Source organism: Leuciscus leuciscus (assembly GCF_965113295.1).
Source record: "Leuciscus leuciscus genome assembly, chromosome: 5".
NCBI lineage: Eukaryota > Metazoa > Chordata > Actinopteri > Cypriniformes > Leuciscidae > Leuciscus > Leuciscus leuciscus.
In genome coordinates this window covers 31,461,243-31,484,698 of record NC_138729.1, presented here as the reverse complement: position 1 = coordinate 31,484,698, position 23,456 = coordinate 31,461,243, and the positions used below count along the sequence as shown (strand labels likewise).

Genomic DNA, 23,456 nt, shown 5'->3' with positions numbered 1-23,456 from the left:
GTGGCAAATGTGGTTTAAGATAGAAGACTAGGATAGATATCTCGGGTTTCTCAGAATCTTTTTAGTCGTCAAGTGGTCACAAAATATCAGATACTGAGACTTTGTATGTCACGTTTTTGTATGTTTCCCATTCATTGCAACACATATTGACTTATTGACATATGACTGTATGATAAAATCATGAACATGAAAAAGGGGTGGTTTTAAAAGGTGCATTATAACAAGGGGACATACAAAACATGAATATATGAATTCTGAAAATCATGTATTTTTTTGGTATTTATTTTCATTTTTATTGTTAGGCGGTAATGGCTAGAATGGAATTTTCGCTTCGCGAATAGAGCGAACCAGTGCAATATGTTGCTGCCATGTGCCTCGACGGCTTCCGTCAGTTGCATTGTCAACAGGACCAAAACAGAAAACACCAGCAGCGACAGCACACGGGAGCTTTACTTCTGGTCAGTTCGTTGGCCATCAGCTGACACCTCACCTGTCCGGCTGCATTAACCCTGCCACGTCTTAGTTAACAGCAGGTAAACGGAATGCACGCGATGTTTTTATTTGGATATACGGCGACTGCTTAAAAGCGCGAGAACAGTCGGTGCTCATCGGCACTTTAAAACTGAACGAAACTGACAGGGGGAATGCGGTGATGCGCCCAGCTATGCCCTGCGCTCGTCTTCCCCATATATATCCCCCGATATGTGCTGTTAGTTGAGTATTTTATATAGGATGGGATGAATTAAGTACAGTTGCGTTTATATGCAGCGTTTAGTGTTATTACAGGCGGCCAAGAGCCTATTTTTCCCAGTTAAAGGAAACTGGGCAGCTCTTGTGCCTGGAGCCACTCCTGTCCCGTTAGATCGCCATCAAAACATTCAGCACACTGTAGTGATATGCTATCTGTCAGAGCTAATACGGTCTTTATAATGTTCAGACTGTAATAATGGAGGTCGTGTGTATTTACGCTAGTTTATCAGGCTCCATATTTGGCTGTTTTATCTGGTTTTCTGTTTTTGTGATTTAGTTTGGGCAGCACCAGCTGGTCCATGTTAGCAGCTTATGCTAGTAGATTATCCTGACATATTCACCAACCTAAATGAGATAACAAACCATCCGACCATTAATGAACACTATGAGCGATCACTATGAGAGAGTGAAGATTGAGCTCCAGCAGATGAAGGCGGTGGAAAGCGAGGCCGCGGCCGACGAAGAGCAGCTGTCCCCGGCCTCAGTGTCTTTAGTCCCCGCTGACGCCTCCTCCGTGGCTCGGAGAGACATCTCCAGAAGTAGCATCAATGGGAGAAGTCGGAGTAAAAGTAGGAGCAAAGCTGACGGTCATGAGAGACAGGTGAACGGCAAACTAATGTCAGATCTGACGCCACAGAAGTCAGACTATTCACAGGAGAAAGGACAGAGCAGTGCGAGCAACGAGCAAAACATTAAAGGTACGTTAAAGCTTTTAAAGGGCAAAACGGCGGCAAACGGTCACGTTGAGTCATGCCAGAGACAGACAGAAGGGAAATGTGAGCACCATGGCAAAGAGGACGGGAGCAAGGTGGACAAAAAGAGGAGAGCTGTGACGGTGGACACCTCCAAAGCGAAGACGTCGCTCGAAGCGCTGAAAATGAGCATCAGACAGCTGAAGTGGAAAGAGGTGAGAGCACCCCTATGTTCTGTTCTGACACCTGACAAGCTTTGACTTATTTACTTTTCATCCCGATTTTATAGCATGCCAACCGTTGATAAGGGAATTCTTGGATTTGGTTTTTAAAAAAGTGATTATTTATTCCATTCATTTTAAAGTAGCTTGGCTTGACTTAGCAGATTTTAAAGGGGACATATCATGAAAATCAGACTTTTTCCGTGTTTAAGTGCATAATCAGGTCCTCGGTGCATCTAGTAGGCCTACCAACCCAGAAAATGTGAAAAGTGACAACCTTTGTAAAAAAGGTTTTGGCAAATGGGAAAAGTATCTTTGTTTTGGTAAAGCCTTTCTCTGCAAGCATGTCAAAAAATAGGCCGATCTGATTTCGCTCCCCTTCATAGGTAGGGGATCTTATTACAATATTACCGCCCCTTAATCTGCACATTTCCACCCACGGCACCACTGTTGTGCCGAATTTCGATCCCCTGCCAAATTATTACCCCCCTCGTTGAAGTCAGTACCTGATTGCCTAATCCTAACCCCTCCCCTAATCCTAACCCCTCCCCCACAACTAATCCTAAACCTACCAATACTAGGGGGGTAATAATTTGGCGGGGGTCAAAATTCGGCACAACACGCAACAACAGTGTAACCAGTTCTAACGCAATGGCAAAAGTTCGAGCAAAGCATGCCATCTCTCACTCAGGCTTCAAGTTCATCCTTGTGGTATTTTGACCAAAAAATGTCACAGGTGTCTTATAAAGACCTCAGGGAACTGTGTCAACTTGTGTAAAAGTTAAACATGATGGTATATGCAAGTCGATGAGATGAATCAATGTAACTCCACAACAACTACACAAATGTATCCACTAACCATTCAGAGTGCAGTCTAAAAGCTGCAACCTCTTCCTAAGTCTCTCCGTAAGGCTGCACTTCGCTACTGGTTATTTCTGAGATTTTGGATGAGTGAGATTATTTGCATGTTTTGTTATTGCCGGTGTTGTGCTGAATTTCCAAATGATTACCCCCCTTGTTGAAGTCAGTACCTGATTGCCTAATCCTAACCCCTCCCCCACAACTAATCCTAAACCTAACAATACTAGGGGGTTAATAATTTGGCGGGGGTCAGAATTCGGCACAACAACGGAGTATCCGAAGCTCGTGTAAAGGTTCGGCTCTCTTCTGAGCGGAAGCGGGGAGCAGCAGCTCATTTGCATTCAAAGGGACACACAAAAACGGCATATTTTTCCTCACACCCAAAAAGGGGCACATTTGACAAGCTATTAATAAATGATCTGACCGGTATTTTGAGCTGAAATTTCACAGACACATTCTGGTGACACCATAGATTTATATTACATCTTGTGAAAAGGGGCATAATATGTCACCTTTAAACTATCAATCGATATAGAGCTGTTCAGTTTGTAGTCATAAAACCCGGAAACAATTAGTACTTTTGAACCAGTTGTTGGTTCCCTGAGGAATTTCCTTCCTGGGGTCTTACACATCAGTCTTTGATTTATCAGTAAAATAAGGTCTGTCTTTAACATTATTTGAAGAGACTTTCATGTTTTGTTCTAGAACATACATTATACAACAAGTTGATGAATAAGGACTAGAACCACAAGCATGCGAGTTTAATGTGCTTAACAATCAGGCAACCATTGTAGTCTTTTTAACAATAATAATAATAAAAAAATAAAATAATAAAAACCTCACCCAATTTAAAAATTCTTAAAGTTTTAGGTCTGACTGTGTAATTTATGCTGAATAATTTGTTTTTATGATTGTTAGAACAAAATGTATGCTTAAGAAATGTGTACTATCTTAAAATTGTATTTTGCAGGCTTGGTTAAAAGTTTTGCAAATGTTATAAATTCCATTAGGCTACTACATTACTATAACGAATGTATATTTTATATGAAGTATAGTTATGTTTTTTAATCTAAAATATTTAATTGTCTTGGTATTTCTTTCAAAACTCGTTAGACAAAGTGATTTCTAATATGAGTACTTCTGAATGCATCAGTCAAAAGTCAAACCAGTTCACACATTTATTTGATTGATTCCTTAGGAAATCAGTCTATATATTGGTCAGAAAGTGTAAGAACCAGTGGATGCAACACTACCTGTACAGAAGCTTAACTGCTGCAATATAAAACTAGTATCAGTTTTAATCCTACAGTTATCCCTGATGTCACATAAGCTCACCCCTCAGACCTTTAATAGACTTACTGCAGGAAGTATAGTATAGTAGATTTGCCCTTCTTTATTCAAATGATGACCTAGGCAGAAATACACTACACAACTTTCGCATAGATTGGGTAGTGTATGATGGCCACAGACTAATCTAGTTGGTAAAAATGTTTAATATTTTGAGCCAATTTTAAAACACATAGGCTATTGCTTAATTTGCTATGTGTCTTCTAGCAACATGGCGCATGTTTCTGTATAATTGTGTTGTGTTTGGAACGACTTATAAGACTAGTAGTGTGTGATCTTCAGTCGTTTAATGTATGATGCATGCCAGTTTTTCTCTGTAACCGTTTTCAAAGTTGTATGATGCCTAGTGTTTGGAGCCTGTTCAGTCGTGTAGTGTATTCCATTCTTTATTTGTCTCTGAAAGATCTCACTGTTCCAAATATTTCAAAGGTAAACAATTCTGCCTGGAATTGTAATACTTTTTAATTTATCTGTTATTCTGTTACATAATATTATTACAAATATACTAGATGAATCCATTGGACGTATCTGCACTTTTTTTTTAGGCTCCCACAATGTAAACAAACACTTACTCATGGCCTGTAGGCTTAATATTTCAACAGACATTACCAGTCTTTAACCTTGTCCTTCCACACCATTTGAAGAACACCCATATATGGTTACACTTGACCGTTTGTGTGAAGTCACTCTGCATTAAAAAAAGAAATGCTCATAAATACATTGATAAACTGTCAAACTATACTATGCATGACGTTCTGTGTGGTGCACAACACCTGGCAGGCTGGAGGTAGTGAACGGTCCTGCTGAATGAATGTCTACACCCCATTCTACTCAACTACACTGAAACATTATGAGCCTTTGTAATTCAAAGCTGCCTTGTTAAAGGTCGGTTTCAAGTTTAAGCGTATCCATTATACCTTTTATCCTATCTGCTACAACAAAGGCTGATTCAAGGGCAGGAGGAGTTCCCACCTGCAGTTTTGAAGACTATCATTTCTTGAAGTTATTTAGAAGCGTATAGATCCAAATATCAATTGTGGCAGTGAGAGACTAAGTATGATATAAACTGTAAGCGGTTGAGTAACCCTAAACCAAACCTTAATCGTAACTCTATAGTAAGTACATGTAGTTAATTAATATTACTCAGTACTTATTTGAGTGAGTACAATGTAACCAAGTCACCTTAAAATAAAGTGTAACCGAAACACTCGCGTGCGTTATGTCTCTGATAGACAGCATGTTGAAGCCGCTCAGGCCGGCATTTTCGCTCGATGGTGTTTTAAGCCCCCAATGGCTCCTTAGAGGCAGCTAACCCTACCCTCAACCTTAAACCTACCCATCCCCTCGCTGCCTGGAAGGCGCCGTTGGGGGCATAAAACACCAAACACCGGCATGCTCACCCTCTTTCTCGAAAAGCGATGACTCATTCAAAACATCTGGTAGGTAGTTTGGGTTTTCCTGGAAAAATGCAGATCCTGTTGTAAGTAATAGTAAAAAAATCCCTTTTAAAAATGTTGTTCCATTATTAAGCAGATTTTGACTTAGTAACTGTAAATATCATAAAGGGTGACACTTTATTTTGATAGCATACTTTTAGACAATCTACCAGCTTTGCAACTACATGTTAACCAACTGTCATTAGAGTATTAGTATACTGAGGGTATAGGATAAGTAGAATAAGTTGACATCTTCTTGAAAATTACAGTACTTATAGTAAAGTTACTTACAGTTGAATGCATGCATGATATATGTGTCTTCAGTGTCACATGATCCTTCAGAAATCATTCTAATATGCTGATTTGATGCTCAAGAAACATTTATTATTATCAATGTTAATAACAGTTGTGCACTCCCCCCATTGTACAGTTGTACAATATAACATTATACACTACCGTTCAAAAGTTTTGGGTCAGTACTACATTTAAAAAATTTTTTTTTTTAAAGAATGTATACTTTTATTCAGCAAGGATGCATTAAATTGATCAAAAGTGACAGTAAAGACATTTATAATGTTACATAAGATTCTATTTAAAGTAAATGCTGTTAAATCTATCTATCTATCTATCTATCTATCTATCTATCTATCTATCTATCTATCTATCTATCTATCTATCTATCTATCTATCTATCTATCTATCTATCTATCTATCTATCTATCTATCTATCTATCTATCTATCTATCTATCTAATATTAAGATGGAAATAAAACTTTAAAACTCCCTTAGTGAGGAATGAGGAAAGTGCTTTTAGAAAGGACAGTTCTGACTCATGAGATGCATTGATGATAGTGTATAGGTTGAATTGCAATTCTTTTTTTCTCCAAGTTTGGAAGATTTTGGAACACAAGTTTTATTCTTATTGTTTCGTGACAGTTTCACGTGTCTTTTACCTGCTAAACAGTTCCAAGTAACTTAATTTAGTTAAGGCTAAAGGTGATTGGATTGAAAAGGCATGTCCCCATTTCCTGACCTGCTCCACTGCAACTCTGCACAGAGCGTTAGAGTCTTTGCTAACCCTACTGGGAGCAATACATCATGATATCAAACAGATTTATCAAATAAAGCTAACATGCTAATATTTTGACTCAAATTGAATGAACAATGACAGAATGTTTTATTTTTGGGTGAAATTCTGAAATCAGTCTGAATAAAGATAATAAAGAACTAGCCATTAGTTCAGTCAGTACACTAACAATAAGTGCTGGTGGTCACTAAATCTGACAGATGTGTATATCAATATTTATCCAAAGAAGGCAGATCTAGTTGAACTGCCCAGTTCAGTTTTACCCTGCCTCAATATTTATTAAAATATAATGCAAGAAGTAAAATTTTTTTTTCGTGTTTCAAGAGGGGAAAAAAATGGAGACAATTTTTGTTTATGCCAGTTTCATGCAGTGATCTATCAAAGTCACACATGTGGGCATTAGTGCTGCACAAAACTGCTGTACTTCAGATTAAAGCAACTGGAGCGAGTAAAGGTCAATTGTTAATTGTTCTGGTCCGGCCTGTAATGTCTGTGTTTTTGTGAAAACACACACACACACACACACACACACACACACACACACACACACACACACACACACACACACACACACACACACACACACACACACACACACACACACACACACACACACACACACACACACACACACACACACACACACACACACACACACACACACACACACACACACACACACACACACACACACACACACACACACACACACACACACACACACACACACACACACACACACACACACACACACACACACACACACACACACACACACACACACACACACACACACACACACACACACACACACACACACACACACACACACACACACACACACACACACACACACACACACACACACACACACACACACACACACACACACACACACACACACACACACACACACACACACACACACACACACACACACACACACACACACACACACACACACACACACACACACACACACACACACACACACACACACACACACACACACACACACACACACACACACACACACACACACACACACACACACACACACACACACACACACACACACACACACACACACACACACACACACACACACACACACACACACACACACACACACACACACACACACACACACACACACACACACACACACACACACACACACACACACACACACACACACACACACACACACACACACACACACACACACACACACACACACACACACACACACACACACACACACACACACACACACACACACACACACACACACACACACACACACACACACACACACACACACACACACACACACACACACACACACACACACACACACACACACACACACACACACACACACACACACACACACACACACACACACACACACACACACACACACACACACACACACACACACACACACACACACACACACACACACACGTTGAGCGAGACAGCGACTGAGCATGGTCCGCATGTAATCAGCCGTGTTCACCTTAATGTGCTTCTCTTTGGGAGTGTTTCAAGCTCTCTCTGGTTGCCTGTTTTGATCCTGTCAGTGTCTCAATGATTAAGACAATCAGGTTTAATTGTGGATACTTGCAATGCTGACGTTGTTTCGAGAGGATCGATCCTCACATAAAAAAACTAGTGATTTTCTTACTTCTTATCTTGGTGGAGAAATAATGAACTGATCTCTATTTGAATGAGAGCTGATATTGACAGAGATACACTTATTACAACACACTATATTAAAGGCACAGCTAAATGTGATGTTTATTATGATGAGTTTATGTGAAGATAATGTGAAGATAAAATATTATAATATTATAATATTTTAGCCTGTTAAATGCTAAAATTATGGCTTTCAATTAAACTGTTAAACTGTTAAATTGCTATAATTACTCATTTCATCCCAAGAAATTGAGAAAAATCCCTTTTAATAGAGACATCAGTAGCAGCATTCAGTGATACGGCCTTCATAGTTAGTAAACATATGCCATTAAACAAATTAACATCTTTATGATGTTTTTATATTAATGTAAAGAGATTAATTTAAGAGATTTAGTGTGAAAATATGTATAACAATATGAAATATATGATTAATTACATAAAAATATAGTGGCAGCACTAGTGGGGACATTTTCACAACTGTATACCTGTAAACCTGTGGCAACTCCTAATCTGATCACAGATTTCAGGTTTCCTCTGTGCACCAGGTGACCAATATAGGAACACCTCCTCACACTCCATTAGCCTGTTAAACAGTGACATGATCCTCCCAGAATACAGCTCAAGACACGTAACCTAGCCTAAACTAAGCACACTACCTGCATCCTGATTAGTGCCCTTGATAACCTGCATCCCGCTCCGCACACACTGTAGCCTAGTCACATATACAGGGTCTCAGAAACGTGATCAGGACGAAAAAAATCACTATTAAAGAATAGCAGAGTTCACACCACAGCTATAATGATAACGGCACAGAGAAACGTTATCATTGGAATCACTTTCAGAACAATTTTATCCAGCTGATGAATGATAAAAACATTGACAGCCAATCAGAATCAATCCTGCTACAATTAGCTTGAGAATTTAAAGTGACAGACAAGCACATGCTTAGAATAAACAGACTGATATCGTCCGCTGGTGTGGACACTAATATAGTTATCTTTATAGTTATCATTCTTGGTGTGAAGGGGCCTTAATGGACCAAAGTCTGAATCAGTGGTCTGTATGACCACATGAGCTGCAATGCATTTTCACCGTAGCTGTAAATTAATGATGGCACATATCTAAACAATGCCTCTGTAACTGACACTGTTGCTGTTGTAGAAGTATAACTGTTCCTACAATTCATGTAGAGTGTAGCAGCCCTCAGCCATAATGTATACACTGTAAGTAGGATAGAGTTGTTTACTAAAATGAGCTGTGTTATTTTGGTACAGTTAGCCGTAAACATATTGTTTTTTTGTATCCTTGTCAAAAGTAGTGTATGACATGTTTATTGTGTTGTGATTGATAGTTCTCCTCCTGTACTTCAATTCTCTTCTTTCTTTTGATCCTGCAGTTTCCGATAGGTAGGCGGACAGCCTGTGATATCTACTGGCACGGTGTCTCGTTTCATGACAATGAGAACATCGTCTCTGGGCAAGTCAACAAATTCCCAGGTAAACTTCACTAAAAGTAGGTCTTTAGAGATCTTGTCATAGTCGAAACATCATCTCTCGTAAGTCAAGTCTTTCCCCTCCAGCGATTTAAAAAAAAAAGTTGCTAGCCAGTGCCAGCATTTTTGAGAATTTTCACAAAACTTTCATAGCCCCCAGAATATTTTGTTGTATGAATATATGAACATGCAATATGTTAAAAGAAAGAACCGAGCCTCAGCTTAAAAAAACAACAAAAAAAACCAAACTATTTAGATATTCTAGGTTCATGCATTCTTTTTTTTAATCAGCACTTGAATGTAGGTAAGTTTCATAAAAAACAACATTTTGAACAAAAAGCTGAGAAAATCGCGGACTACAACGTGCATAAGCAATGATTTTATTGCTTGTTTCTGCTCCTTTTTTTTTGCCTGTGTTTTGATCAGGAGATTCTGTACTCTTTCAGAAGATGTGTAATAGCGCCCTCTACCGTATAATAGTGAAAACACGGAAAGCCGGAAAATTCCGTCAATGGTGGGGAAACGGTGTCTTATAAATGACGGTAAGTTCCGTCAATAGTGGGGAAAGAGTTAATGAAGACACTACTATTAGCAATTGGGACTGTTTCATTCATTTTTTTTCTTATTCCCACTCTGATAATATCTTAAAATTATAAGAAAATTATAAGAATTTAAATGATGATGGGATCGGCTATTAAAGGTCATTCAATCATAATTTTAAAACCAGAATGGTATTTGCTTTCAAAATGGTTAATCCGGTATTACCGGTAGCTGGATGGCAGGTGGTGCTATGCTGTACTTTCTGCTGCACAATTATCTATTTGAACTAAAAATTTAACTGAAAAATAAACTGAACTGACTAAAAAATAAAAGGAAATAAAATGATTATTTTAAACACAAGGATTAGTTCTGCCAAAAATAAAGGAAACGTGCAGTGTGGTGTTAGAGTAGAGAACATAGGGAAATCAGCAACAGTGCACATTATATTTTTCTACATGTTGTTTTAGACTAATTTCGTTTTTAGCTTTTAGGCTCACTCAGATGTGGGATATTTTCATTTGTAATTACAAGCAGGTATCATATTGTTCCTTACCATGGCAACTGCTCATGTGCTTGCTTTAAACACGCTTCTCGTCTATGAAAATTATTACCATATTATACCGTGACAAAATAATTCAAAAGTGAATATCTAAATAATAGCTTTGGTCATTTAACCTGGCAAGCAGGAGATTTTCAACATTAAACAATATCTTTAAAAGCATTAAGGATGAGGCTGTTAAAACAGGGTTGTTATAATGTTGTAAATAAGTTACAATGTCATGAACTGATATAACAAAGTGTGTATATATATATATATAAACTAAAAACATTGGATCACAGAGTTGAGTGATCTGACCTGTTTGTGTGGTTGAAGACGACGTGATATTTCAGTAAGGTCGACACAAGCAACAGACAGATTTACTGTCCTGTGGTTCTGATTCCTGTGGAAATAAATATGCCGTTTCTTGTTTCAAAGATCAGTGTTCATCTGCTTCCTTAACTATAATTACTAAAACGGAAACTAAGTATATAAATAAACCAAAAACATTACAAATATTAAAAACAAAACAGAAATGTGTTCATTGATAAAAAACAGTACTAGCTTTTATCAGAAACATTTACTTTGAAATAAAGTTAGTAAGTCATTTTGTGCATACTTTTAGAGGCAGGTTCTCAATCATATGATGAGTATTGATCACTGGACTGTTCTAGTTTTCTGCAGTGGAGTCATATAGGAGTCTCAGGGGCTGCTGACTCATGGGTTGGATGTAATATGGCTGTTTTCATAGCTGTATTGACAGTTGCTTTCACACAGACAGCATGTCCAAGCTGTGTGCCAGTGTGTGTGCTATGAAGCCATTGAAATCAAATGAACAAGTGATTTAATGAAACTGCTGGGAAACAGGGAAATCTTTTTGAGAGAGTAATGTCCCAGTAGGGCCATAGAATGATGGGGAACTGCATCCGTTCTCTGACCTTTGTGCAGTTTCTCTTAGACTTCACTCTGTTTTCTCATCAACTGTCCTGTTCGGTCAGCAGGAATGATAGAGATGCTGCGGAAGATAAACCTGAGTCGTGCCGTGCGGACCATGCAAGAGCTGTTCCCGGAGGAGTACAACTTCTACCCACGCTCCTGGATACTGCCCGAGGAATACCAGCTCTTCTCCACACAGGTACAAGCTCAATGAAATGGAGTAACAAACTCATGCAACTTAATTAGGACATGGTATTAGAGTCTATTTGTGAAGTCAATAAAGAGGACATTTACAGGCGCCACATCTTCTTCTTACTAGATACCCAGTCAAAGTGTCTTCTATCAGCTGTCGTCCCCTGCAGTGTTTCTCAGTGGTGTATCTATAGGTAGATTGCCGTGGTAGTAATTGGTCAGGACAGAATCACAGTAAAACCAGGTTAAGCAGTTTAGTGGCCACTGGCCAGCAACAACTAATTGTGAATGACAAGTTTGTTACAGGATCTTATAGTTACAGGATTTGCATCTTCAATCCTCTTCTGCATGTCACGGTTACCTGTGTGCTTTATTTGTTCAGATGAGCTGCTTAAAGGGGATTTTCTCTTACACTGTCCGTTTAAATCAATTTAGTTTTTACTCTTTATTTCTCTTTTTGAGATAAATTATTAGTTGTTTATATTTATTACATGTACATGCATATTTTGTTTTGAGTTTGAGTGAGGCAAGACTTTAGAAATTAGAAAAGCTGCAGAGGGCAGCAAAGATCTGCGGGAGGTTCTTCAAAAAGGGAGAGCAAAATATTTGCTGATGCATGCTCTCTGAAGAAAACCATTGCATTAGTTGGAAATATGAGGTTTATTTTACCATAATGCTATTAGTGGACAGTCACGAGTGCTCACTGCCTTTAAAAAAAGTATTACCTTTTTGGCAGAACAGTTGGATCAATATTGTTTTACTTTGTTTAAAATCTTGAAATGTTGTGTTATCATTCAGAGCACTTTAACTGGAGAATGCTAAATACTGTTCATGTTAACCATTTCAGACCCTCACATTAGAAAGACAATGATTTTGCGTTAACTTTTATTGATAGTTTTCTCGAAATAACTTGCATGAAATCTATATATAGCTATTCAAAATAGTTAAATATTTTTTTTTATAATGTTAAATTAAATGATCACTTTTGGTTGATTATGATTAAGGACAGAATTTAGAGTAGAAATAAGGGTTAATTCTTTGCAGGGATGGCAAAAATCTTCTTCGATTTTTGCAAGCATATTTGAAAAATAAATGACTGTGCACCTTTTTCCTCTCTTTTTTTTATTTTTTAGATTCGTCTCCTGAAGGATAACGATTCAACCCTTAAACCCACTTTCATCGTCAAACCGGACAGCGGATCCCAGGGCGACGGCATCTACCTCATCCGTGACCCTGCTGACCTTCGGGCTATCTCAGGTTCTCAGATCAAACAAGCCGTTGTTCAAGAATATATCCAGAAACCCCTGCTCATCGATAAGTTGAAGTTTGATATCCGCCTCTATGTTCTGGTCCGCTCGTTGGAGCCTTTAGAGATCTACATTGCTAAAGAGGGTCTGTCCAGGTTCTGCACAGAACCCTACCAAGAACCCAGCCAGAAGAACCTCAGTCATGTTTTTATGCACCTTACCAACTATTCCCTTAATGTGCACAGCGGGAACTTTGTCCACTCCGACAGCTGCAGCACGGGCAGTAAACGCACCTTCTCTAGCGTCCTCTATCGCATAGCATCTAAAGGAGTGGACATCAAGAAGGTCTGGTCAGACATTATTGCTTTGGTTATCAAGACAGTAATTGCACTTGTGCCTGAACTGAAGGTGTATTACCAGGCAGATATACCACCTGGAAAACCAGGACCGACATGTTTCCAGGTATATTTGCAATTAATTCTTTTGTGTTTGTGATGCGGTCTGCATTTAGGTGTCCTACATATAGGTCATTCAAATGCGAAAAATGAGCACACACCCATATGCTGTTAACTATGTTTTTCCTTCAGCAGGCGACCCCTAATCCTCTGCAAATCGCTGGTTTTCGAAGTCATTAAAATCTAAATAACAGAAGATGATGTGTCCCAATTTTAGATCCTGGGCTTTGATATCCTGCTGATGAAGAACTTGAAGCCTGTTTTACTAGAGGTCAATGCCAATCCCAGCATGAGGATTGAACACGAACAGGAGGTGAGGGTGCAGATGTTCTTTGTGATTCAAATAAACAGGTACTTTATAAACAGTACTGTGGCAGAACTGTTGCAAAGATTATAGTATATATCATCATGGTACATGTCCAAAAAAACAAACAAAAAAACATGGTATATACTACTGTTATAAAATCTGGGGCCAGTAAGATTTTTTGTTCAAGAAATTAATACTTCTATTTAGCAAGGATGAATTCAACTGATCCAGTAGTGACAGAAAATACATTTATAATAGTATATAAGATTTATGTTTCAAATAAATTCTGTTCTTTTGAATTATTTCATTCATCAAAGTATCCTGTAAAAAAATAAAATAAAAAATAAAAATTATATATATATATATATATATCATGGTTTTCACAAAAACAATCAGCACAACTGTTTTCAAAATTGATAATAATAAGAAATGTTTCTTGAGCATCAAATCAGCATATTAGATTGATTTCTGAAAAAATTCAGCTGAAAAATTCAGCTTTGCCAGGAATAAATGAAGAGTTCAGATGCAAAAGCCTCTAAATGCCATCTGAAATTTTCTTATAGAATGATCATTTTTATCAAGCTTGTATATTTAAGTTCAGTAATTTCACTTAAATGAGAATTAATAGGTAATCTTCATTGCCATTTAAGTGAAATTGTTGAATTTAAATATACGAGCTTGATAAAAATTATCATTCTATAAGAAAATTTCAGATGGCATTTAGAGGCTTTTGCATCTGAACTCTTCAAATGTAATTTTAAAATATATTAAATATGAAAAAGTTTTTTTTTAATTGTAACAATATTTCATAATAGTACTGTTTTTTTCTGTACGTTTGATCAAATAAATGCAGCCTTGCTTAGCACAAGGCTAACCAACCAACTAAAACTAAAACATAATTTTTTGACTAAAAACATTGAAGGCTCTTACTAACCCCCAACAAACATTGACTGCACTTTTGTTTACAGACTGAGGATGTAAACATGAGTTGGTTAGTATGCTGATCATTGACGCCATACTGTATGTTACAGGTGTCACCTGGTGTGTATGAATATGTCCCGAGTCCAGTAGATGAGGAGGTGAAAGTGGGTGTGATCAGAGACACGCTGCGGCTCATGGACCCCGCTCAGAGGAAACAACACGTAACGTGAGTCATATGCTTTAATGTAAATTACTTTTGGGTCAGTTGATGGTGCAGTGTGTATTTGTGTGCGCAAACTGCGCATGCCAACCAGTGCATGTTGTCATCCTCGTGGAGCTGAAATAATGGCTTGTTTAACTGCAGTCATAAGCCTTTCAGATGGGAAAATTAAATTCAGGAAATCCTCTGATGGAATTTAACACTTGTGTGGCCACTCTTCCTCTCTCTCTCAGTCATGGAAATGCGGATGGCCTCGTGCCCCATGAGCGGGATTGTGTCTCTTGCATTCATCCTTTTATTGTAGCTCATTGTACACGGCCACACTTAGTGAAAAGTGTAGACACTTCTACACTTTAGTGTCTGGGCCTGGGGGGAAATAAAAGTCAGGCTGCCATTGTTTCCGAGGAAAGTGTGGAGTCAGCTCAGAGTTTCATTGAGACATGAGAGTGGAAAAGACTCTGTGTGCACATTTCTGTTTAATATCTGCTAATTTAGCCTTTAGATGTGCATTTTTTATGATCTAGCACAGTTGTCTGGTTTGTGGTGTTTAATCATGCTTTTCTTGCTCTCAGTTTTCAGTTCTTGCTTATGAATAAGTCCTTGAATTATTCTTACTCAAAACTGGCAAGTGTGTGTGTGTATATATATATATATGTACGTATGTATTGACATGTTCACATTTGTTCTGGAAGATAAAATAACTTAATTTTCACTCATTATCCTGTACTATTGGTTCTTAATTGTTTCCTTCTTAATCACAGTCTTCACTCTTCAGTCTCATTCTTCAGAAATCATTCTAAAATGCTGATTTGGTGCTCAAGAAACGTTTCTTATTATCACAGATGAAAACTGTTCTGCTGCTTATTATTTTTGTGGTAGCCGTGATACTTTTTTGATGAAAAGAGTTTAAAAGTATAGCATTTATTTTAAACAGAAATCTTTTGTAACATTAACCATCTTAACTGTCACTCATTCAATTTATTGCGTCCTTGCTGAGTAAAAGTATTTTCTTAAAAAAAATATATATTTTAACAGTTGTGTTTCTTATTTACACCTAAAGGCTGCATATTAGTAACTAAATGATACACGCTTATATTTAATATTATAACTAATCCGGTGACAGCTGTTGTACAATTTTTGTTTGAAAGTATACAATGGCTATGATTGTTAATGTCCAGCTTTGGATGATTTATGGATTCAAGGGTGCGCAAACTTGTGATTTTGTTAATTTGTTTGATTTCATTTATTTTATCTTGTGAAACATTTACATAGGGTATGTTATGCAGATTCTTCTGGGCAGCAGTAAATAAAGAAAAATAATAGTTGTTCTTATTTAAAAAAATAATTATAATAATTGCTAAAAGTCTTCCAAACTCTGTAAGGGGTATGAAACCCTTAGAAAAAAATCACTAAAACTTTTTCCTGCAGACTTGTAGTTCTTACAAGGAGTATATTAGTGTGTCATAAATACATTTACATAAACAAATAAACAGTCTCCCCTGTAGGAATGTCTCTTATGGTCGAGCAAACAAACTCATATTGACACAAAAGATTGAAGGAATAAAATAAATCAAGGACACTCAGAGAGAAAGTTCTTCATGCTCAGTCACAATCTCTTTCATCTTATAACCTTATTCAGGTCAACCTGAAATAACAAACCTTCAGTGCCGGTCTGAATCTACACGCCGTGATCACAAACTCTTCTGATTCGCTTCCTTTGATGCTTTTTGAAGCTATGCTGTCCTGAGTACGATTGTCACGGCTAATGCTGACAAGTAGACAGTCACTAAGGCTTTACGGAGCCTTCACTAGTGTTGTATAATGACAGTCTATTCCTCGCAGGGCTCTCAGTTATATTTGTGCTGTTCCTCTAGTGCTGTCGATCACGTGTCTTGTTGGACCAGTGTATCTTGCGCATTTTCAGAGGCTTCTGTGGGAAATTAGCTCAGATGACCCTGAGGCGATTCGATGTTTGTATTCTGTCATGTATGAATATGTTAGACATACAGTATCTAATGAGATTATATTAAAAGTCAAACCATTTTTTTGGCTGTTATAGAGCCTCCGGCAGTCACGGAGACAGGTGTGATATCTTCCAGGAAACATTTCAGGTTCAGGTCAAGTTAAGCTCAGTCGACAGCGTTTGTGGCATGTTTATTACCAAAAAATAAAGGAAGTGCTTCTATAAAATGATAAGCTTCAAAGAATAAAAAAGAATACCATGGTACACATAGTAATTTTTAAAGTTTTTTTTTGTCAGTGGATTTTACTAATAAAAATTCTCCTTAACATTTTGAAGAACATTTTGAAATGATTTATGTTGATTGTATTAAGTTTGTGAAGCAGAACAAACACCTCAGATGGTGAAGATTGTGTATGTGAGAGAGAAGACTCTTCCCGTCTTCAAGTAAACCTATTAAGTGTGTTAGTTAAGTCATGTCAGTGTCATTAGCACTTTTACCCTAAGTCTCGAGCCACAACCTTCAGGTCAGAAGCCATGGTAGTGCATCTTCTGAGTTACTTACACCAGTGCTGAAATGCAGTCATCTACACACAACACACTGCTTTTGGTTCCTCGGCCATCTGGGCTCAGTGCACGTGTGAGAGGACTGCAGTTCGCTCCGCTGGGTTTGTGATTGTTAAATAATTGTTTTTCATTATGTTGTCCTGGGGTAAGTGAGAGTGAAAGAGGGGTTTTATGAGAGAAAATTGTAAGGCCTGTGGTTTGTGATGCTATTCACTGAGGATTTCTGTTTAAAAAAAAAAAAATTTTTTTTTGTTCTTTTGGTTTGAAATATTTGACAGATTTTCTTTGTTTATGCATGATGCTGTTATCACAAAATCTTGTTTAGCTGTTTCTACCTGTTAGCTAGCTCATCTACCATCTTAAATGTGACAAAATATAAAAAGCGACAGGAAGAGAGAGAGAGTAACTTAGTACAATATATATTTTATTGCATAGGACACCAGTTAAAATGGTTAAAGTTTGCGTGGTTATAAAGTTGTCAGTTTTACTTTATAGTTTTCACTATTACAATTTTAAAACATTTTTTTTGTAAATTGTATTTTAATATTTTTTTTTTTAAATGCTGTATTAATTTTTCTGTTACTTGTAGAGAATATATAAATGTATATAATAAAATATGTAAAAATGTTTTTTTTTGTATATATATACATATACATACATATATATATATATATATATATATATATACATACACATACATATATTATATATACATACATACATATACATATACATATACATATACATATATACATACATACATAAATACATACATATATATATATATATATATATACAGTATATATACACACATACCGCTGCTTCCTCAATTTAGAGATTCAATGTTGCAGGTCTACACAAAGGATTTTGTGTGTGTCGAGTTTAACCTTTGTTTCTGTGCCAACAGGTTAAACACGGGGGGCGGTTCACCAGAAGACGCTATTGCTGTGGAGACAGGAAGTGATGAGAAAGAAAGCTTGATGGATTCTCTTCCAACTTTGTGTTTAAAACAAGTCTTCCCCAAATACACCAAGCAGTTTAATAACTTGCGGGTCGTGGAACGCATTGCTGCCATTTTCCTGCGCTTCCTTGGTGTCAAAGGAACCATGAGACTGGGGCCGACCGGTTTCCGAACCTTCATCAGGCAAGTCATTAGTTCCTGTAGCTCGACTGTTAGAGGATGGCAGCAGCAAAGCCTAGGTTCAAACCTTCAAAGCAACATCTGTAAAATGAAGACATGTAAATCTAACAACCATTACATTGATTGACACGATTCTGCCTCCATAGAGCCTCTTAGTGTTTCCATTGTCAGAATAAGGCAACATTGAAGTGTCACGTACCACATTAATCGAGTGTCTCCTTTAGGAACTGCAAGCTGAGTAACAGCAGCTTCTCGATGGCTTCAGTGGACATCCTGTACATCGACATCACGCGCCGCTGGGCTGGAATGCTCCCCGACTCCAGAGAAGCAGGCAAGCAGCCCACCGATCACGATGCAATTTACAACACATCTTCACTCCCGAGGCTGACACACAATCAAAAAGCTGTTAAACCGCCTCCAATAAAAGACACATTTGCAACCATTCATCATAGCGCATTTCCCCTCACATGCAGTCATAAATGAGATCGTCAGGGGAGATAATTGACAAATAAATTCACTTCTTCGTTCATTTGCCCAGTACTTGTACAATCAACTAATGCCACATAACCAAATTTTCAAGCTCTGCCTCAATCTTTCATATTTTAATTTATTTAATGTTTTTTTTTTTTTTTCACTTTAAAAAGATACTTTGGTAAATGGGAACATTTTGTGTGCGCGCGTGTGTGTGTGCCAAAGCTAATGTGCCCACAAGTCATTTCTGCTTTTAAATGAGCGCTGGTAATATTCCTTGTGATGGTGCATTAGGTTAGGTCATGCTAGCATCGTTTTCTTGGAGGAACGTATGAAATGAATAATGCATGCCAGGCCTTGCTTCTCCTAATCAAAAGAGAGAATGAATATATACTTGAGTCTCTGTGCTCCTAAATGGCCAGAGTGGAATGACGTGAGCTGAATTCCAGAACATTTCGGAAGGTTGCACTGAATTTGGTCATTAGCGCCTTGCAGTTGGGAATCAACACACACACACACACACACTCATAGAAGACAAACTGTGTGGCGAGAGGAAAGTAATAACTGGTGGATAAGGTTGATATTTATAAATAATAGAAGTAGCTGTTTAAAAGCGGTGGTGGGTCAGACTGTTTATCCCCGAGGAGGAAAGGGAGAGATAGCGCTGCCGTGAACTTCATTAATAGTAATACATTTACTATTGAGGAATGCTGACTGGACACTTGGACAGAATACTTAAAGAAGAAAGGATTTATCGGTCTTTGAGTTCCCCTCTTCACTCCTATCCATCCCAGAGCTCAGCCTGCTTCGTTTGACAGGATAATGCTGAGTTCTTTAAGCGCTCCTTCATTAGTCTGCTTAATGAAACCCATTTTCTCCTTCTGGGAAACAGCATTGCTTTATTAATCGTCGCCATCCATTCTCAATGTACACATATTTCTGACCAGCACAGCATGTAGCCTCTGTTTTATTTCTAGATGTATTTCACGGCTCCATCATGTCCGCAGCGAGGGCTCATTAACGCTCAGTATATGTAGTCAGACAAGAGATCCGCATCCATCTTCAGGCTCAAACCCCCTAAGGGTTCCTGAGAATCTGAATATCTGTGATAACAGCAAGTGGCTTTCCATTGAAATGTGCAGAGAAAATTTCACGGCTCTCTTTCTTCATGTTTAAAATGTTCAAAGTTTCTCTGTTTAGACGAAAGCTGTCTGTATTTTTCTCCCTCGACTCTCAGGCTCAGATGTGACCTTGAGAATTCACTGCTGATGATTTGCACTTGCAGATGAAGTTTTTTTTTTTTTGCAGGAGCATAAATATAGATTACGTTTTCATCAGCGTGGAGATACGTCTGAAACCCCATACACTAAATAATACACAGATGAAGTTTATTATAATTAATAAACAACCAGAAGGGAAAATCTGCCATATGTACACTTCTGATTAAAGCCTCTTACAACTTGGAAATAATGTCACTAATGGCTTTTCTCAAATCTTTCATTCTCCTGTCAGTATACTATTTAAATGACAAATTACATGTATTGTCTTGTTTGGTTTGTATAGATTATTTGGCAACACTTTATTTTACAGGGTCATTGTTACATGTTACATGTGTGGGCGACGAAGTTCCATGAGCAAATATCAAAGTTGGCCCGAAAGTAAAATTCTTATTTTCTTAATGCATGGTATTGATCTTATTGCAAATGATTCATCCATGCATGTTTAATTTGTTACTTTTTTTGACCATGTCATTTTTAATCAAAATGTCCTAACTGTCATAAGATGGGTCAAGAGGAACAGTTTGTTCCCACAGGCTTTTTCCCTCTTGTGCAGTACCCCATTTTTTTGTGCAATATCCTTGTAAATTAATTTAATCCTATTTATTCATATTATTATTCACAATACTGTAAATATGTCCTGTAAATATATCTGTAAATGTTTATTCTGACTAAACCTATGTCTTTTTGATTTTGAGCATCTAATAAAAGTAAGCTCTCTCTCTCTCGTTCTCTCTTTCAGGAATGTGTCTTCAGGCATTTATTGAGGCCTTCTTCTACCTGGCAGCGCGCAGGTTCAAGGCTGTACCCCTGCGGGAGCAGGTGGTCTTGTTGCTGGAGGTGTGTGAGGGGGCTCTCGAGGGGCAGAGCCACAGTGAGAAGCCACGGCCACACCGGTCACAACCGACTCAATCATCAGCGCCAAACACGTTCAGCTCCCCAGCACTGACACGCCGACACCATCTACGGCAACAGCCGATGCAACTCGCTGCTAAAGCAAACGCAGAGAACTGACAATCTCACTCATACAAACAGTTCCATGTCTTCTGAGGAATGTCCAGAGGGCAATGCCATGTGCTTTTGAATAAATAAACAAGAATAATGAACCCAATATCATGAAGTATAGAAGCCAGGATAGATTCACTCTCTGTGCAATAGCTCAAGTTGAATTGTTTATACACAGCTCAGATAAAGATATTTCTTTCACCACACTACACAGACAAAATGTAACAGAATACATCCATGTGTGTGTTCTGATGCCAGTACACTAACACTCAGGCACTTGTTTCAGTGCTAAATGTGCGGACAGCGTGTGTGTGTGAGCATGTGACTTGTGCCACGATGCTCCTATATGCTTACCTTCAGGTAATGTGGGTAGTATCTGTGTGAATCAATCACTGCAGGGATAACAAAGCATCCTTGTGAAAATATCCCAGGGATTCAGTTTCTTAAAGGGAAGGGATGCTGTCTTTAACACCACTTCACTTCAGAAAAGCAGCTAATTATCTCAAATGGCCACCTTTAACTAGGCAGAACAACACGGTGGCCTTTCGTTAGGGAATGTTGTTAACACCAGGCATGGCACCAAGTGCACTCAAAGTTTACGAAGTTGTGTTTTATTTATACCCATAGAGATTTTATTATTTATTGTTTTTCACTTAAGTAATTTACTGTAGCTTTACTGAACTGCATGTAGAAATGATGATAGAAATGAAAAAAGGGGTTTGCTGTGGTTTAATGCAAGTGGACATCTCACAGGATTAGCACATATTTACACAGATCATTTAATATCACATTGCAGCTGCTGGCATCTACATATACACATTAGGCTTGACTGAGATGCACTTTTTATGGTCATGAATAAACATTGCATTTCAAACAATACACTGTATGGTTTCATTATACTTCTTCAGTTGTTCTCAGTGTATACACACACACTCTTTCCAAAGTGTGGGATTGGTAAGATTTTTAAATGTGATACATTTTGTCTTATTGATGAAAAGAACATAAAAAAAAACAACAGCATTTATTTGAAATAGAAATCTCCATATATATATATATATATATATATTACTAACCCAATAGTTGGCTTATGTAACGTCATACTTTGGGTTCAGAAAAACCATCAGTAGGAAACAAACCACATTTTATGATTTTGTTGCATTATGCTTGTCAAGTGAATGATTCAGTAATGAAGACAACAAAGCAGGGATATGAAATAACTAAATAAAACTTTAATTATTCTAGTTGCAAATGTACATAAATTGCACAGCCACAATTGTACAGTTCTTAACATGGACAAATTTCTCTGTACATTATTATTCTTGTCATTGTCCTAAAACAAGGCAAGGGTCCAGCCAATACTTTACTTTAAACATACTTACAAAAATCTTTTCTACAAGGATTATAAAACATACAACATATTTTAGGTACTCATTTATAGATTTTATATATTTTCTCTTTATATCATTTATTTCACATAGCTACTATTTCACATTGACTGCTTGAAAAAAAAAAACGATGCGCAAATAGTTTTACTTGCAAAACTTTCCTAAACTTTGAGAACTGAACTGAAGCCAGATAAAGACACATTTGATGAAAAGAACTGAGACGACAGCAAAAAAACTTTTTATTTAATAATTTTCTAAAGAACTATTTTTTGACTCCCTTGTAGCGTCCCATGTGGATGAAAATAGACATAATGACTCTGCAAAACCTCAGACCTCATTAAAAGCAGAACATGAACAAACGGAGAAGTTGACAGCCGCGTCTATGAGAGAAAACTTGTGAAAAATAAATATTTTGTGCAACAACACGCCCCAAGCCGAGTTTAAAAGTTGATCAAATGCATTTTAAATGACCCTAGACACTGATCTGCCTTATTTAGACAGTGCTGAAGCATTTAGTGCATGCAAAACTACTTTACCAGGGCATCAAAAGAGCATGTGATTGGTTGAGATATCTAACACAGTCCAATTGTTAATCTCATGACATTTACACTGTATGCGCACGTTTGTTTGAGTTGAAGGATTTAGCGTTTGGCTACAATGCTACGAATGATAATGCTACAAATAAAACTAATGACAAATCAGAGCTT

General features: G+C 37.6%; 1 protein-coding gene and 1 long non-coding RNA gene across 3 annotated transcripts; one reads left to right on the top strand and one right to left on the bottom strand.

Moving 5' to 3' along the window:
• The first annotated feature begins 390 nt into the window (after positions 1 to 390).
• ttll11 (tubulin tyrosine ligase-like family, member 11) lies at positions 391 to 22,934 on the top strand. 2 transcript variants are annotated; one of them, XM_082169037.1, is made up of 9 exons: positions 391 to 1,657; positions 9,492 to 9,591; positions 11,664 to 11,800; positions 12,927 to 13,502; positions 13,713 to 13,808; positions 14,834 to 14,949; positions 18,378 to 18,614; positions 18,836 to 18,942; positions 21,102 to 22,934. In XM_082169037.1, exons 1-9 carry the CDS (start codon positions 1,127 to 1,129, stop codon positions 21,371 to 21,373), a joined length of 2,172 nt encoding a protein of 723 aa, XP_082025163.1. In that variant the 5' UTR covers positions 391 to 1,126; the 3' UTR covers positions 21,374 to 22,934. The 2 variants fall into 2 exon arrangements, with proteins under 2 accessions (XP_082025163.1, XP_082025164.1); XM_082169038.1 differs by having other exon boundaries at positions 392 to 1,657; positions 11,667 to 11,800.
• Positions 1,684 to 7,004, bottom strand: LOC309498360. Its single transcript, XR_014205925.1, has 3 exons — positions 5,272 to 7,004; positions 4,923 to 5,138; positions 1,684 to 4,867 (listed from the first exon to the last, which is right to left on the bottom strand). It is a non-coding gene; the product is annotated as an uncharacterized lncRNA (long non-coding RNA).
• Positions 22,935 to 23,456: the final 522 nt, after the last annotated feature.